The 18,570-nt window shown below is 32.3% G+C and overlaps 1 protein-coding gene across 1 annotated transcript in view; it reads right to left on the bottom strand.

Annotated features, from left to right (window-relative positions):
* Positions 1-34: 34 nt before the first annotated feature.
* The window catches only part of LOC134685066 (NAD-dependent protein deacylase sirtuin-5, mitochondrial-like), a 29,413-nt gene continuing 10,877 nt past the window's right edge, over positions 35-18,570 (bottom strand). The window contains exons 4-9 of the mRNA XM_063544450.1: positions 14,187-14,313; positions 12,361-12,448; positions 11,760-11,813; positions 6,434-6,557; positions 2,913-3,028; positions 35-2,453 (exon numbers count right to left, since the gene is read on the bottom strand). Of these exons, the coding sequence (XP_063400520.1) occupies positions 2,381-2,453; positions 2,913-3,028; positions 6,434-6,557; positions 11,760-11,813; positions 12,361-12,448; positions 14,187-14,313 (582 nt within the window). The 3' untranslated portion in view covers positions 35-2,380. The remainder of the gene's footprint in view (positions 2,454-2,912; positions 3,029-6,433; positions 6,558-11,759; positions 11,814-12,360; positions 12,449-14,186; positions 14,314-18,570) is intronic.

Here is an 18,570-nt window from a genome sequence, read left to right as displayed (position 1 = left end):
TTTTTATTGTAAATAAAACAATGCTTCAATACTTGTGCATTATTCATGAATGAACTTGAAATACAATGTAGTCTAGATGATAGATGCATATTGACATTAACAAATAAAAACTAGATGTGTCAAAGCGACACGGTTGGGCCGTCCTTAAAAACTGTAAAATCTGCAATTTCAATATAAATAGATGTGGACACAAACATGATGGTAGTCTCACATATAAAAAATCAGGCCAATATCTGAAGGAGTTTAGAAAAAAAGTTGGTATAACTGTGATTTCAATAAAGTCCAAAACCCGTAGTTTCTGCAAAAATAAGTGGAGCGGAACAAAACTTATTATTATACCTTACATATATTTTAAACAATTCAATTGGGTGAAACGTTATCATGTGACATGGAATAATTCAGTTGTTTTTCGTTTAATTGCAAGGAAGGACAAATAACCCTAAAATTTTCCTCCAGCGGTGAATAACCCTATTATGATTATTCACCGGCGAATAACCTTTTGAGATTGTTAATTTGTACTTGAGTTATCTCCCATGAAAATGACGTCACAGACGTAAATATAGAAAATGGCTACATTCACGATACACTAGAAGCCCACCGAGAGACAAGGCATTAGACATGAATAAAGTGCCAGCAGCTGATGATAGCTCGTATAACGTAAGGGTACTCAAATTGCACCGAGTACCCAAATTGCACCTATTTAGTAAAAATAGCAACGGAAATCTTACAAAAGTCTTCCTAGAGTCTAAACAATTTGTAATTTTATGATTTGATACTATGTACGTCTTTCAACATAGGTAAACATATTTAGATATACACAAAACGTTCACAGTATTTATCAACAGATGGACTGTTTACTGAAAAAGCAAAATGTCCGAAAACGTCATCATGCGACGTCATCAAAACGTCATCTTTTTAAAATTGGCAAATACAATTTATTATAAGTATCCATTTCGTAAAATATGAAGAGTAAGCATGGACTAATATCTAATTGTTCAAAAAATTTGAAGAAATTAAACAAAGGCTCGGTTATTCGACTTTTGACGATGAGATTTTAAGCATGGATGCAATTTGGGTACTCCTCATTACAGAATCATGGAGTTTGGAGGTTGATTCAAACCCATTTTTTTATGACTCCATATGGATTGAAAATGAAATTGGTGTACCTATACAATAAAGAAGGATAGGGCTACAAAATAAACACACTAAGGACATTTATTTCTAGATCATAAAAAACGCAGGTGAAAAAACTGTCAAAATAGGTGCAATTTGGGTACCGTCATGTTAGAGTAATATTTTACAAAAAGATTCTACCTTTGTTGTACATTCTAGAAATTCTAGAACACAAATGTATTTCCAAACGTCAGCTTGTCTTTGACTTAGTTATATTAAGTTTAAAAAATATAGAAAGTGTTCAAAAGACTTCTACACTGTTAGTTTGGTAAAACAATTGTGGTCCCTTAGAATCGCCCTCATTGAAATAACCTTCTCGTGTTGACAATTTTGGATGTTCAGCTTATCAACGGGTCATAATTAAAGAAGGCCTGTTACTCACATGGTTAACTCGCATATCAAAAATCAGCCCAATATCTGAAGGCGTTTAGGAAAAAAGTTGGTATAATTGTGAGTTTCAACAATTTCCATAAAGTCCAAAGCCCGTATTTCTGCAAAAATAAGTGGAGCAGAATGAAACATTTGATCTGTAACCCATCATTGTTAACTCGCATACCAAAAATCAGCCCAATATCTGAAGGCGTTTAGAAGAAACTCTGTATAATGGTTTGTTGCGGAAAGACAGAATCACAGAATTACGCAATTTTGGAATTTCTAAATTTCAGAATTACGGAATAATGGGTAAAGCTGTATGGCACTGACAACTTGTTGCAGGGCCATTAACAAAAATTAGTTATCTCCCTTACCCATCTGATCAAAAAAGTTATCTCTATTTGAAACTTTTTATTAATGATAGCAATTTGGCCAAATGACTTGAAAGTGTTAACAATGTGAAATATGAAGGTTGCCTTAAAAAAAAATATCACAACTTTTCTGTTGTAGGAAAAACAGTATATAAAATTTGTAAACTATATAAAAATATTCATATTCATTGTGCTATAATATCAAATTAAATATTGATAAAGCTTCAATATCAAAATACATATATTCATAATAATAAACAAATTTCCAAAAAAAATAGTGCTTCTCATAATACAAAATAGAACAGGTTTGTTCGATGCATCTAGTTCTCACTGATATCTCCAGTTATAGCTTTCAAATGTATACAATGTATTAATATAGTATTGTTTATCCATCTAGTTCAGAGCCAGACTCTTTTCTGGCAGGAACTTTTAGTATATCTTAGTATTATCAAAGTTGTGTTTTATCACACTGGTTCAGATTCATGTTTGGCAAGAGCTTCTGGTATAAGCATGCAAGCTGGTCCTTGAAAGTGGTATCTAAAAAAAATCAAAATTATTATATGAAAAGATATCAAATATACTCCTGTTCTGTGTTAGACTCTTATTCTGATTTGGCAATAGACACTAATGCTTATCTAAATGCTGACATTACATGTGTCTCATCAGCATTATACATGTTATCATGTTTGGTTCAGAGAAAGCAATTTTAACCCCTTCTTAAGACATAACATTTAACATCACATTCTCACATGGCTGCATACTTAAGCACCCCAAATAACCAAACGTCTACCAATCAGCATTTGTCCAGGTGATAGTAATTTTCTAACCCCATTCAACTCCTGAGGATCTTGCAATAGTGATGCTGTTAGTTTTGTACTTTTACAGTGTTGTATTTAATTAAACGTTTATATTCAGTGTTAATCTTTGTAACTGATTAACTAGAACAAGTAATCACTATGAAGAGTAAATAATATCCTGACGAAAACTAAAATTTACCCTAATGATTTTGTTACTGGAGTCTCTTCAGTGTTAAACTCTGCTACCGGGGTACCAAGGATAGATAATCGTGGTCCAAATAATGAAACTGGTTTTACAACAGAGGAGGTTCCTATCTATTAGAATAAGTTCAACATTTTTCAGATACATAAAAGGCAAAGAAAACATCAACATTATTAATATCAATATAAGGTGAACATGTCTGTCAGGAAGGGTTCATATGACCTTGCATTCTTTGTCATTGTTTCAGTTTGCTAGTATTAGTTAAATATTTCAAGATTATGTTTGCATCTTTAGATACTGACTAAAACAACAGTCAAATATATTTGGTGCATTGAATGTTTGTATGGTGTACATGTCCTTCTGACAGGGTTCAATTGGCCTTGATCTCATTCCATGGATCATTAATATGATAATGTTAAATTTATGTGATATCTGTAGCAATACCTTTACCTTATAAAGACTTTCAATATAGTTTAATAATGATCATTTAAAAAGGCTAGATATTTCAGCCTCAACTTGTGAAATCATGTTTTTGAGTTTTTTTGTTTTGCAATATATATATTGAAGATAGGCAAAAGGGGAAGTTTGTGCACATGTTAAATTCTCTGGTTAAAGTTTAACCGTCAAACCCAACCACATTTGATACCTAAAACTGGTTAAAGTTAAACCGTCAAACCCAACCACATTTAATACCTAAAACTGGTTAAAGTTAAACTGTCAAACCCAACCACATTTGATACCTAAAACTGGTTTAAGTTAAACCGTCTAACCCAACCACATTTGATACCTAAAACTGGTTAAAGTTAAACCGTCAAACCCAACCACATTTGATACCTAAAACTGGTTAAAGTTAAACCGTCAAACCCAACCACATTTGATACCTAAAACTGGTAAAAATTAAACCGTCAAACCCAACCACATTTAATACCTAAAACTGGTTAAAGTTAAACCGTCAAACCCAACCACATTTGATACCTGAAACTGGTTAAAGTTAAACCGTCAAACCCAACCACATTTGATACCGAAAACTGGTTAAAGTTAAACCGTCAAACCCAACCACATTAGGTATAAAACTGGTTAAAGTTAAACCTTCAAACCCAACCACATTTGATACCTAAAACTGGTTAAAGTTAAACCGTCAAACCCAACCACATTTGATACCTAAAACTGGTTAAAGTTAAACCATCAAACCCAACCACATTTGATACCTAAAACTGGTTAAAGTTAAACCGTCAAACCCAACCACATCTGATACCTAAAACTGGTTAAAGTTAAACCGTCAAACCCAACCACATCTGATACCTAAAACTGTTTAAAGTTAAACCATCAAACCCAACCAAATTTGATACCTAAAACTGGTTAAAGTTTAACCATCAAACCCAACCACATTCGATACCTAAAACTGGTTAATGTTTAACCATCAAACCCAACCACATTCGATACCTAAAACTTGTTAAAGTTAAACCGTCAAACCCAACCACATTTGAAACCTAAAACTGGTTAAAGTTAAACCGTCAAACCCAACCACATTTGATACCTAAAACTGGTTAAAGTTTAACCATCAAACCCAACCACATTTGATACCTAAAACTGGTTAAAGTTAAACCGTCAAACCCAACCACATTTGATACCTAAAACTGGTTAAAGTTAAACCGTCAAACCCAACCACATTTGATACCTAAAACTGGTTAAAGTTAAACCGTCAAACCCAACCACATTTGATACCTAAAACTGGTTAAAGTTAAACCGTCAAACCCAACCACATTTGATACCTAAAACTGGTTAAAGTTAAACCGTCAAACCCAACCACATTTGATACCTAAAACTGGTTAAAGTTAAACCGTCAAACCCAACCACATTTGATACCTAAAACTGGTTAAAGTTAAACCATCAAACCCAACCACATTTGATACCTAAAACTGGTTAAAGTTAAACCGTCAAACCCAACCACATCTGATACCTAAAACTGGTTAAAGTTAAACCGTCAAACCCAACCACATTTGATACCTAAAACTGTTTAAAGTTAAACCATCAAACCCAACCAAATTTGATACCTAAAACTGGTTAAAGTTTAACCATCAAACCCAACCACATTCGATACCTAAAACTGGTTAATGTTTAACCATCAAACCCAACCACATTCGATACCTAAAACTTGTTAAAGTTAAACCGTCAAACCCAACCACATTTGAAACCTAAAACTGGTTAAAGTTAAACCGTCAAACCCAACCACATTTGATACCTAAAACTGGTTAAAGTTTAACCGTCAAACCCAACCACATTTGATACCTAAAACTGGTTAAAGTTAAACCGTCAAACCCAACCACATTTGATACCTAAAACTGGTTAAAGTTAAACCGTCAAACCCAACCACATTTGATACCTAAAACTGGTTAAAGTTAAACCGTCAAACCCAACCACATTTGAAACCTAAAACTGGTTAAAGTTAAACCGTCAAACCCAACCACATTTGATACCTAAAACTGGTTAAAGTTAAACCGTCAAACCCAACCACATTTGATACCTAGTTAAAACAATTCACAGCCTGTCTGGTTGTATTGGCTGCTGGTTTTTTTTTCCATTTTTTTTGTTGGAATTGTTAGTGATTGATATGGTTTATTGAACAATTCCTGGTTCCTTTATATAAGTGTTTTTCTTCAATCAACCTGTTTATTTTGATAAAACCTCAAATGATTTCAAACATACGAAAGGAGTAGGTCCATTAAGACCCCTTTTTGGCCCCAAAATAAAGCAGTTTTACAAAATTGTTAACCAGTGAACTTTTAGTTTTTTTTATTGGACTGTAGAATGCTTCTGCTACATAAATATAGAGTGTTTTTGACAATACAGTGCACATATACTGACACCATTAAATCATGCTAAATCACTGAAATATTTACAATTCTAGCATTTTAGTTAAATTTTAGACGATTTTTGTGTAAAACATAAGTGGCTGCATTCCTGTTCATCCTTAATATTAAAATGTAAGTTGTATTTGATGATAATACATAACATATATAAAGGTTGAGGATGAACACGGATGCAGCCACTTTCATTTTTGACAAAAAACATCTGAAAAGTGACATTTTTGGCATATTTTGTAGATTTTTCATATTTGAGCTTAAATCGGATCGTTCTTAATGACAATATCAGTTAAAATCTTTAACATAAACTCATAGAATTAAATAAAATAGACACTTAAGTGTTTAATAAGTGGTCAAAATCTTTCGTTAGATGAAACTGAAATTTGAGGCCAAAATCGGTCCTTACCAGACCTACTCCTTTGACTTCATTTACAAATTTTGAAATTTGAACCCCATCTTTACTTTAATAAATTCTCAATGCTCCAAAATACCAGATTCAGATTAAGTAAGAGAAAACAAAGAATATATAGTCTCAATATAATGTTTTATACAAATTGGTCATTCATTTTTTTGTTTTGTCAAGCAGTTTTTCTTAACTTGTTGTTACATTTTTGCAAAGACAAATTTAAGTATTTAAAGACATCTTATTCTTACTAAAAGACACAGATCACATTTTTCCATTTCCGCTTCTGCTTTTGCTAAAATAGATGGATCCAGAGCTTCACCAAACCATACAACATGAGGTCTCATAAGGCCTCCACAACCGGCTTTCTTACATCTATTAAATACAGAAAAGATATTATACCTAAGGCATATTTCTTTATAACAAATCACTTTTTCTTTTTAAATCATATAGATTAAATTATTGGTTGATTTATTTGTCTTTTTAGCATCACTTTGCGTCCAGCGTCCGTCTGTCGTCTGTTGTCGTCCGGCGTCCTTAACTTTTATAAAAATCTTCTCCTCTGAAACTACTGGGCCAAATGAAACCAAACTTGGCCACAATTATCAAAAATGTGTCCGATGACCAAGCCAACTTACCAAGATGGCCGCCATTGCTAAAAATAGAACATAGGGTTAAAATGCAGTTTTTGGCTTATAACTCAAAAACCGAAGCATTTAGAGCAAATCTGACAATTGATAAAATTGTTTATCAGGTCAAAATTTATGTGCCCTGAAATTTTCAGATGCATCAGACAACCCGTTGTTGGGTTGCTGCCACTGAATTGGTTTATTTAAGGAATTTTTTTGCTGTTTTTGGTTATTATCTTGAATATTATAATAGATACAGATAAACTGTAAACAGCAATAATGTTCAGCAAAGTAAGATCTACAAATAAGTCAACATGACCAAAATGGTCAAGTGACCGCTTTAGAAGTTATTGCCCTTTATAGTAAATTTTCAACCATTTTACGTAAATCTTAGTAATCTTTTACAAATCTTCTCCTCTGAAACTACTGGGCTAAATTAAACCAAACTTGGCCACAATCATCATTGGGTTATCTAGTTTAAGAAATGTGTCCGATGACCCGGCCAACCAACCAAAATGGCCGTCACAGCTAAAAAAAGAACATAGGGTAAAATGCAGTTTTTGGCTTATAACTCGAAAACTAAAGCATTTATGGCATTCTGACATGAAGTAAAATTTATCATAAGGTCAAGATCTATCTGCCCTGAAATTTTCAGATGAATCAGACAACCTGTTGTTGGGTTGCTGCCCCTGAATTGGTTAATTTAAGGAATTTTTGTTGTTTTTGGTTATTATCTTGATTTAACCCTTTCCTCCATAATGACGCCTTTTGACGCCACCCCCCTTACTCCATAATGACGCCTTTTGACGCCTGTGTAGTACCTCAGTTGAAACACTTTGACTACAAAGTGTCTGCAGTTGACTTAATAAAGTTTGTATCCAATATGAAAAGGAATATCATAGGAATATCCGACTTAAATTTATTTGATGAAATAGTTGTTTTTCGCGATGCTTTAATACTTTAAAGAATAAGTTCAGCATTTTATCAAAAAAATTCTATGCGAATCAAGTATGCAAAAAAAAAATTTCAATGGAGGAAAGGGTTAAAGCTAATCTGACATGTAGTTAAATTGTTTATCAGGTCAAGATCTATCTGCCCTGAAATTTTCAGAGGAATCAGACAATCCGTTGTTGGTTGCTGCCCCTGAATTTGTAATTTTAAGGAAATTTTGCAGTTTTTGGTTATTATCTTGAATATTATTATAGATAATGATAAACTGTAAAGAGTAATAAATGTTGGCAAAGTAAGATTTACAAATAAGTCAACATAACCGAAATGGTTGACCACTTTAGGAGTTATTGCCCTTTATAGTCAATTTTTAACAATTTTTGGTAAATCTAAGTAATCTTTTACAAAAAATTTCTCCTCTGAAACTACTGGGCCAAGTTCATTATAGATAGAGATAATTGTAAGCAACAAGAATGTTCAGTAAAGTAAGATGTACAAACACATCATCACACAATTTTGTCATGAATCCATCTGCATCCTTTGTTTAATATTCACATAGACCAAGGTGAGCGACAAAGGCTTTTTAGAGCCTTTAAGTGCTTTATATCTTTTGAAACTAAGACATTTAGGGCAAATCTTTCAAGATTTAAATGTCCCTCAGAATAAGATCTATCCCCTCACATATTTTCAGATGAATCCGACAATCTTGTTGGGTTGTTGCCCTTAAATTGGTAATTTTGCAGTTTCTGGTTATTATCTTGAATACTATTATAGATAGAGATAAACTGTAAACAGCAATTATGTTCAGCAGAGTAAGATCTACAAATAAGGAGTTATTGCTCTTTAAAATCAATATTGAACAACTTTTTGTCATTTTTGTAACTTTTACAAAAATCTTCTATTCTGAAACTATGGGCCAAATTGAACCAAACTTGGTCACAATCATTACTAGGGTATGTATTTAAATAAAGGGCTGCGCTTTAGTGCATGATACGCCCGTTGCTCTTTTAACTTGTCTTTTAATGAATTTATATGATCAACTAGAAATAGTGTGAGCCCTGTCAAATACCCCCCCCCCCCCCCCCCCCAAAAAAAAAATAATAAATAAAAATGCACAAAAAAATTGGCACTATTAAGGCTACCTCAAATTTAACTAAGATTGTTGTCTTAATTTTTCATCCATACATTCTATCTTGTTCACAACACACTTTCTGAGTACCAAGTACCTTTTATATTTATAAAATGGAAAGGAAGCTTATGTGAGTTATTGTCTGAAGTGTGGGCGGACAGACGGACGGACAATAGTATACCATAATATGTCCCGTCTGAAAGACGACAGGCGTATAAAAATGGCAAAAAAGACTACAATGACAATGAGGAGCAGCAAGAAGATAACAGGGAAAGTGAAGATGGTGAAAGTGACTCTACTGAAAGTTATGATCTAAATGAGGAAGTAGGTGATGAAAGTAAGGATTTCATTGATGATGAAGATAAAGATTACATTGATGATGGAGATGAGGATTTCATTGATGATGAGGATGAGGATTTCATTGATGATGAGGAGGCCTCTTCTGAGAATGAAAATGAGGATTTTTCTGATGTTGAGGACAGTGATTACAGTGAAGAAGACACTGATGATTAAACCTAGTTCAGTTTTTCAATATTTAGCATAAAAAACAAATATCATTAACATTGGCATATAACATAGAAGTCTTCAATGCAATATAAGGAAAGTGATATATGATTATGGGTTTTAGTAATTCTATGGCTGATTTTCAAATTTTATAGTAGTTTGAAAGAAGGTAATTTTCTTGGGGTATATTGATTGAACCTTTTTATTGTTTAGAATATTCACAAGATGATCATATTGATAAATGTTTAGGAGACTTGATTTCCTTATTTTTTTCATAAAATGACACCTTTTAACATTTAAGGAATATTTAGTCACATGTTAGGATTTTTATGTTGTCACTTGTTCGCTTATTATGTGCTATTGTAGACTAGTTATGTATTATAACATTTTTTATTGCGCTCAACCCTTCCACCGAAACCTAACTCTATAAAAAAGCTGTTATGCTAAGGTATCATTTGTGATTTCAATTGCAACCAATTTTAACAAGAGTAAAACATCCTATATGCAAAAGCAGTATTTGATTTTTATCCATAGCTTAAATAGTAAAAATGTAATCATAAAATGATATATGCCTCAGGGAACAGTTAGTATCTCAGGGACTGCTAATGTGCTTTCATCCTTGCAACCATTCAATAATAGTACAAACGTATGACATTCATGGAACCTATTTTTTTACAAGAAATTTAATGTTTTAAATTGAACTAAAGATTTTACAAATTTTATGTTTTCATCAGATTTTATCAAGTATTATTTGTTACATCAATAGATATTAACAATTCACAAAAGTTTCATGGACATTGGTGAAAGCCTTATTGAGTTATTGTCCGAAGTGTTAAAAGTCCCCCTTTTTTATGAATAAAGCCACATAAATCCCAAACTTAAAATCTTAAATTTATAAAAATTGAAAGGGAGCTTACATCAATAGATATAAACAATTCACTTAAGTTTCATGGAAATTGGTGAAATTGTTTTTGAGTTATTGTCCGAAGTGTGGACGACGGACAGTCGGACGGACAGACAGACGGACAACAGTATACCATACTACGTCCCGTCCTGGACGTATAAAAAGTGTCTAATTACCCCGCCTACCAACCAAATTATTTTTTTCTCCAAAAACTTGAAACAAACTTTTTTTTCCAGAAAAAAATCCATAGCCCCCCCCCTCGAAAATCAAATGGTTGCTGCCTAATCTATTTGTCCTTGAAGATTTTTACATCAAATCGAGAATGGATATTCATGTATTTTTAATTACAGCTAAGTACATTATTTGTTATTTGTTCCAACCCCAAAGTTTATAAGCTCAAAACGTTTATAGGTATTGGGTTCCTAAAATGTTTTCTACAAATGTCTTACATGTCTCTGTTTAGCTTTGTACTGATCAAGATAAGAACAAATATCAAATCAAAATAAGGGGATAAGTGAGAACAAATTAAAACAAGTGAACATGCATAACTTGTATGTGATATTATTTCAAAAGATCATATAAAAACTAGAGGCTCTAAGGAGCCTGTGTGGCTCACCTTGGTCTATGTGAATATCAAACAAAGGAAGCAGATGGATTCATGACAAAATTGTGTTTTGTTGATATATATAGTGATATGTTTGTACATCTTACTTTACTGAAAATTCTTGCTGCTTACAATTATCACTATCTATAATGAACTTGGCCCAGTAGTTTCTGTGGAAAATGTTACTGATAGTAAAAATTTACAAATTTTATGAAAATTGTTTAAAACTGACTATAAAGATTAATAACTCCTTAGGGGGTCAATTGACCATTTTGGTCATGTTGACTTATTTGTAAATCTTACTTTGCTGAAAAAACAGCAAAATTTCCTTAATATAACCTATTCAGGGACAGCAACCCAACAACAGGTTCTCTGATTCATCTGAAAATTTCAGGGCAGATAGATCTTGACGTGATAAACAATTTTACATCCTGTCAAATTTGCTCTAAATGCTTTGGTTTTTGAGTTATAAGCCAAAAGCTGCGTTTTACCCCTATGTTCTATTTTTAGCCATGGCGGCCATCTTGGTTGGTTTGGCAGGTCACACCACACATTTTTTAAACTAGAAACCCCAATGATGATTGTGGCCAAGTTCGGGTTAATTTGGCCCAGTAGTTTCAGAGGAGAAGATTTTTATAAAAGTTAACGACGACGACGGACGCCAAGTGATGACAAAAGCTCACTTGGCCCTTCGGGCCAGGTGAGCTAATAAGTATATGTGACATGAGACCACTCTCACCTAGAGACTATAAATTATAGGATGTAACAATGACAGGATGGTGCTTTTTTATGTGAAGTTGCCATAAAGGTTTAAAAATTACCACTCCAACACTTCAAAATGAACATAAAATCAGCTTACCTCGGTAATTTATCCAATGGTATATTGTCCTCATCTGTTTCCAGATCTGGTGCTCTAAATGAACAAAAGTAAAAATTGACTTAAATTCTAGGGCATATAATTCCAGTTTTTTTTTAATTACATAGAGTAAAATACTTTTATCTCTGTTAAAAAGAGTAAACTATTTTGCATCAACTTTTTAGACAAACTAATAAAATAGACAAACTAATAAAAATAAAATAAAGAAATTAATTTATAAGTGAATGAGAATTTATAATTATTGCAGATTCAGATTATGATTCAATTGTGCCTAAAATTATTATAGTTTCGCCATGTACATACAGGTATAAACACAATATGACAAATAATGCATAATATAAAATTTAGAATGCATGTGCCTTTCTTATAAGGACTATGAGAGACTGGTATATTCAATTTTAACATAGTTCTGTTATTTATATATACACATAACATAAAAGTGCAAATTCAAGGATAAACATTTATACAATTTTTTTTTTTATTTAATTTAACTATTGGTATTACCAACCGCACGACAACCACTTCAGGTGTTGGTTCACCATTTTTTAAGTATTGGTATTACTGTGCAATATTAAAACTGTACCCTTTGCCAGCCAATGCAGGACATATAGGACTATCTGTGTTTGCTGTTACATCCTGACATTTGGTACACCTAATCTTAAATAAACTTCCTGAAAAAGTTCAAATTATGTCAGAAATCATTAGAAATGGGATTAGAAATAAGAAAAAGTTGCCTCTTTAGGTGTCAGACCACCAATTACTCCCTCCATTTTAGAACTTATGTAAAAGTAGTCCTACTCTGACACAAAATAGTGCTTTTGATGTAATTGTTTTACTTAAACTAACCAACAAATTTGCAGAACTTTTGGTGAAAGGGAGATATATTTAGACCATTTTGAGCTAAAATTCACTTGTCTATGAATTTGCATGAAAAATTCAGGATTAATGTACTACATAGTACTATAATTTAAGACTTCCAGAAAACGGGAGTTATTTTGGTAGTACCTGTCTTTTTAAGATCAATAATTTGTTACAAGACTTTATAAACATTGGTTGAAAATTGGCATGTAGAAAGGTGATACATGTACAATTCAGGATATACCTGGTTTCCCTGAAGTTAAACTTAAGGTAAAATATTTAGAAAGCTGTGAAAATTGCAAAATTTGGTTGAACAGATAGGGATTTTTAATTGGTGGTCTGACACCTTTAAAAAAAGGATAGGTTTTGTCATACAATAACACATTGAGGAATCTCTTAGTTACTACAATTAGGTTTTGTCATACAATAACACATTGAGGAATCTCTTAGTTACTACAATTAGGTTTTGTCATACAATAACACATTGAGGAATCTCTTAGTTACTACAATAAGGTTTTTTTTCTATAGAGATAATGTGACCCTCTCCTGCACTACATTATTAGTCACTATATACATGTATGACATGTATGACTTCTTTTTTACTGAGTTTAACTATGCATATTGCTATGTGTTTGCATGTTTATTCTACATTGGCTAGAGGAAAAGGGAAAAGAGATCTCACAAAACATGTTTAACCCCACTTTGTTCCATCTGTACCAAGTCAGGAGACTCTGACCCTATTGCCTTTGTATGTTTTTCAAATTTCATTTGATTCATATGTTTTGACATCCATTTATATTGAACTAGTACACATTTTGTTAAGGGGCCAGCTGAATACTCCCACAATAAGGGGGATTTTCTAGCTGTGTTAGTGACCTTGACTGTCTTCTGCTCTTTGGTCGGTTGTTGTCTCTTTGAGATATTCCCCATTTCCGTTCTTAATTTCATAACATATTTCCATCTCCTGTATGACAATATTAGTTACACAGTGTGTAATTGACCTAATACGAGAATTTATTGACCCGATAAATTCTGTATTAGGACAATTGAACACTGTGTAACGAATTTATCCTGATTTTGTTATATTACATATTATTATATTTGAATTCAATATAATGACAACATCAACCAAATATATTTTAGATATTTAATCTAAAACTGTGAAAAATTAAAATATTAGGACTATGAAGCAACTCATTTAAAAAAAAAAATATTAGGTCAATGGTAGAAGGGAGATAATCCCGATTGACATAATAAATAAGGGAGATAATTCCTATAGACGTAATAAAAAATTGTACTGAAATTTATTAGGACAATATCAGCCAATCAAATTGCGAGAAATTACTCTAAATCAGGATAATTTATATATGTAGTATTATAACTATGGTTCAGGTATATAAAACAGACACTGTATTGTAATTTTGAAACTTTTAAAATAAGAATAGCTAGTTATCAAAGTGTACATGAAAATTAATATATTGACCTGGTAGTCAATACATGACCCTAATCACCATTTCTAAAGTACAAATGTACTCATTTTTTATGTTTTACCATGCATCTCCAAAATATTTTCTGACCCAGCTCTCTTGTGAAGTTCGTCTGTATTCTGTGTTATTACTACAACTCTTCTTCCTTGAGATTTCAGCCTCTTTTCACATTCAGATATTGCAATATGAGCCTATTGATATAATAATGATCAATTTAAAATTTTAATAAATTCAGTGCACACAATGAAAGAAATATTTTTCTGAATTTTTTATCCAAGATGCGTTAAAATTGACAATTCACAAAATATCACTTTTCTGCTAAATTTGGTATTTTTATGCATTGGCAGAAAAGGTGGGAGGCATTTTCTCCTGTCATACTTCGGTGATTTCCTATTAAAGCAACACAATTTTTTATAATAAAAAGGGGGCCCAGGCTAACACTCCCATCCACTTAATCAGGCCATGATTACAATACAAAGTAATATAGCTGCAGTATAAATAGACTACAATTGTCCTGTTGGTGGACCAGCCGACCGTGCAAGGGCTGTATAGCCAGTCAAGGTCGTTAAAAACTTCCATTTGTGTTTGTTGGTGGACCATGTTTCATAACTTTCGTGTCAAATTCTGTCGCAATGATTAAAACTGGCATTTTGAAATTCATTATATGAATCAAACAAGTTTTTGGAATTCCCCCAAAAATCTAAATCGCATTTAAGTCTAAAAAAGGCATTAATAAATGCACACAATAATTTCTGAATTTGTACAATATAGTTGATTCCTTGAGTTGGAGTGTCCAAATTGCTACATCGTTAGGCTACTGGTACTTTTCATAATTTCAGGCTTTGTGTATAGCTATAGATGTTCTTTATTATCAATCTACCATAAAAGGTAGACTAATTTTAGGAAAAATGATCTACATTTAAGTTTACATCAGCCTATATAGGTAAAATTGCCTTTCTCTTTTATGTCTCAATAAACAATTCAATGGTATACTATATTTAACGAACAAACAAAATTTTCAATTATATCATTTGTAATAGTATTGGATGGATATACAGCTAATACGATTTATTTTTGTTTCTAGCCTTCTGATTACAATTTATTTTTATTATACATTTGAATAAAAAACAATGGAATAATTTAAACAGCTGATTTTAGGGGAGGTAACCAAAACTTTATTGAGTAGATGCATATCTAGTGTTTTAAACCTTTAAAGAAAGCTTTTAAAAAAGGTCAATTTTTAAGACAATTAGTCAATAGACAATAGACAATATTTTATTCGCACAAACGCATTTACTTTAAATGGTTATGGCATACAAAATTAAGACAATAAACTGACAATAGTTAAATTGATTATAATTATATTAGAGTGACTGGTATTCACAGCGAAGAAGAAAAAGGCTAAAATACCAACAGTTAACACATTATAATAATGTTCATGAACAATTAAAAAAAGAACACAAACAAAATTAGGTTGCATAGTAAAAGAAATAGAAGTTATACAGATGTTCTCAATAAAAGACAATCATTAATATACTTTATGGTGATTTTTATAGTGACTGCCTGGTAGACTGCTATTTAAAAGTACAGTCAAATGCTTCAGAGTTATACATAGTGGACTGCAATTTAATAAAATTGAAATTAAGATTTTATTACTATTTTGTATATAGGAATCCCTCAGTGATGTATAGCATGGACAGATTGAGAAGAAATTAGTATTCATTCTCAATTCCTTGTCTGTTACAGGATAATAGTGCATATTCTCAGTAATAAATCCATGAGCTTTTCTCCATCATGTGGAACCTCAAATTGATCTGCGTTGACCACTTTTCCCATACTTCAAATGGAATGTTGCATTACAATAATAAAATTTGACTTGTCTTTGTTATGATGAGAAACTTTTTTTAATATTGTATCCAGGGGCAGATCCAGCCATTTTCAAAAGGGGAGGGGGCACCCAGAATAAAGGGGGAGTTTCAACCAAATGACCTCATACAAATGCATTCATTTCCAAAAAAAAGGGGGGGTTCAACCTCCAGACCCCCCCTTTTCTGGATTGCACTAGTATTTACGATAAAAATTGTCTTTCATAAGACATTTATGGTTACTGTCATATCAAAATAATCATTTATAAAGATCTTGTTTTCTAATTATCTTGTTGAAATTTTATAAATATTTGTTTTATTTTTAGGATTGAGGGCAAAAAACTTGTAAATTAGTAGAAAATCTTCATTTTCTGGCAATTACTCTGAAAAGTGGTCAGTATGTATAAGACATATAAAGTTCTATAGGACTAAGGTTACATGTATTGTTGATCCTTTTTGCTGTTTGCAGATTTTAACTTTCTATTATAGTTTTCAAGATACTAGGCAAAAACTTAAAAATCAGTCAAACAATAAAGGTATATTCATTCAATATTCTTTTAGAAAAGTAACATTATCTGAGTTATCTCCCATGTATGACAAAGTTGAAAGAAATTGAATTAATCAAATAGTATAATATATATCTGGCGTGTAAAAAACAGTCATAAACAAGTGAAACTGCGAGCTACTGCTCACTAATGATACCCCTGCCGCAAGTGGATGATATAAATAGTGTAAAAATATGCAAGTGTTCGGTAAACAGGAAGTTGTCGAGTGATGAATCTGAAAACGCATCACACGGTATAGCTGACTTATATAAATCCTGAAACGAAATTTCAGAAATCCTTGTATTGTAGTTCCTGAGAAAAATGTGACGAAAATTTTCAACTTTGCTATCATGTGTAAAACCATACAAGTGTTCGGTAAACAGGAAGTTGTCAAGTGATCAATCTGAAAACGCATCACACGGTTACGCTGATTAAGATAAACCCTGAAACCAAATTTCAGAAATCCTTGTATTGCAGTTCCTGAGGAAAATGCGATGAAAAATATTCATGGGACAGACGGACTGACTGACTTGACTGACGGAAGAACAGACAGAGGTAAAACAGTATACCCCCCTTTTTTTAAAGCAGGGGTATAAAAAACAGTTGTAAAACTATGACACAACATATAATTGATCTATTTTCAACTTGTTTTTGGTTATGCAAATAATGAAAACTAGAGGCTCTAAAGAGCCTGTGTTGCTCACCTTGTTCTATGTGAATATTAAACAAAGGACACAGATGGATTCATGACAAAATTGTGTTTTGTTGATGGTGATGTGTTTGTACATCTTACTTTACTGAACATTCTTGCTGCTTACAATCTTTCTATCTGTAATGAACTTGGTCTAGAAGTTTCAGTAGAAAATGTTAGTAAAAAGTTACAAATTTTAATGAAAATTGTTAAAAATTGACTATAAAGGACAATAACTCCTTAGGTGTCAGTTGACCATTTTGGTCATGTTGACTTATTTTTAAGTCTTATTTTGCTTAACTTTATTGCTGTTTACAGTTAAACTCTATCTATAATAATACTTAAGATAATAACCAAAAACAGCAAAATTTCCTAAAAAATTACCAATTCAGGGGTAGCAACCCAGCAACCGGTTGTAGGATTCACCTGAAAATTTCAAGGCAGATGGATCTTGACCTGATAAACAATTTTACCTCGTGTCAGATTTGCTCCAAATGCTTTGGTTATTGAGTTATAAGCCAAAAACTGAATTTTACCCCTATGTTCTATTTTTAGCCATAGCGGCCATCTTGGATGGTTGGCCGGGTCATCCGACACATTTTTACAACTAGATACCCAAATAATGATTGTGGCAAAGTTTGGTTAAATTTGGCCCAGTAGTTTCAGAGAAGATTTTCTAAAAGATTACTATGATCTATGAAAAATGGTTAAAAATTGGCTATACAGGGCAATAACTCCTAAAAGGGTCAACTGACCATTTCGGTCATGTTGACTCATTTGTAAATCTTACTTTGCTAAACATTATTGCTGTTTACAGTTTATCTCTATCTATAACTAGAGGCTCCAAAGAGCTTGTGTCCCTCACCTTGGTCTATGTGAATATTAAACAAAGAACGCATTTGAATTCATGACAAAATTGTGTTTTGGTGATGGTGATGTGTTTGTACATCTGAACTGAACATTCTTGCTGCTTACAATTATTTCTATCTATATTGAACTTGGCCTAAAAGTTTCAGTAGAAAATGTAAGTTAAAATTTACAAATTTTATGAAAATTGTTAAAAATTTACTATAAAGGACAATAACTCCTTATGGGGTCAATTGACCATTTTGGTCATGTTGACTTATTTTTAGGTCTTACTTTGCTGTCCATTGTTGCTGTTTACAGTCTATCTCTATCTATAATAATATTCAAGATAATAACAAAAAACGGCAAAATTTCCTTAAAATGACTAATTCAGGGGCAGCAACCTAACAGTAGAATGTCCGATCAACCTGAAAATATCATGGCAGATAGATCTTGACCTGATAAACAATTTTAATCCCTGTCAGATTTGCTCTAAATGCT

Source organism: Mytilus trossulus, chromosome 9, assembly GCF_036588685.1.
Source record: "Mytilus trossulus isolate FHL-02 chromosome 9, PNRI_Mtr1.1.1.hap1, whole genome shotgun sequence".
NCBI classification, from domain to species: Eukaryota; Metazoa; Mollusca; class Bivalvia; order Mytilida; family Mytilidae; genus Mytilus; species Mytilus trossulus.
This window is presented reverse-complemented; position numbering and strand designations above follow the sequence as displayed.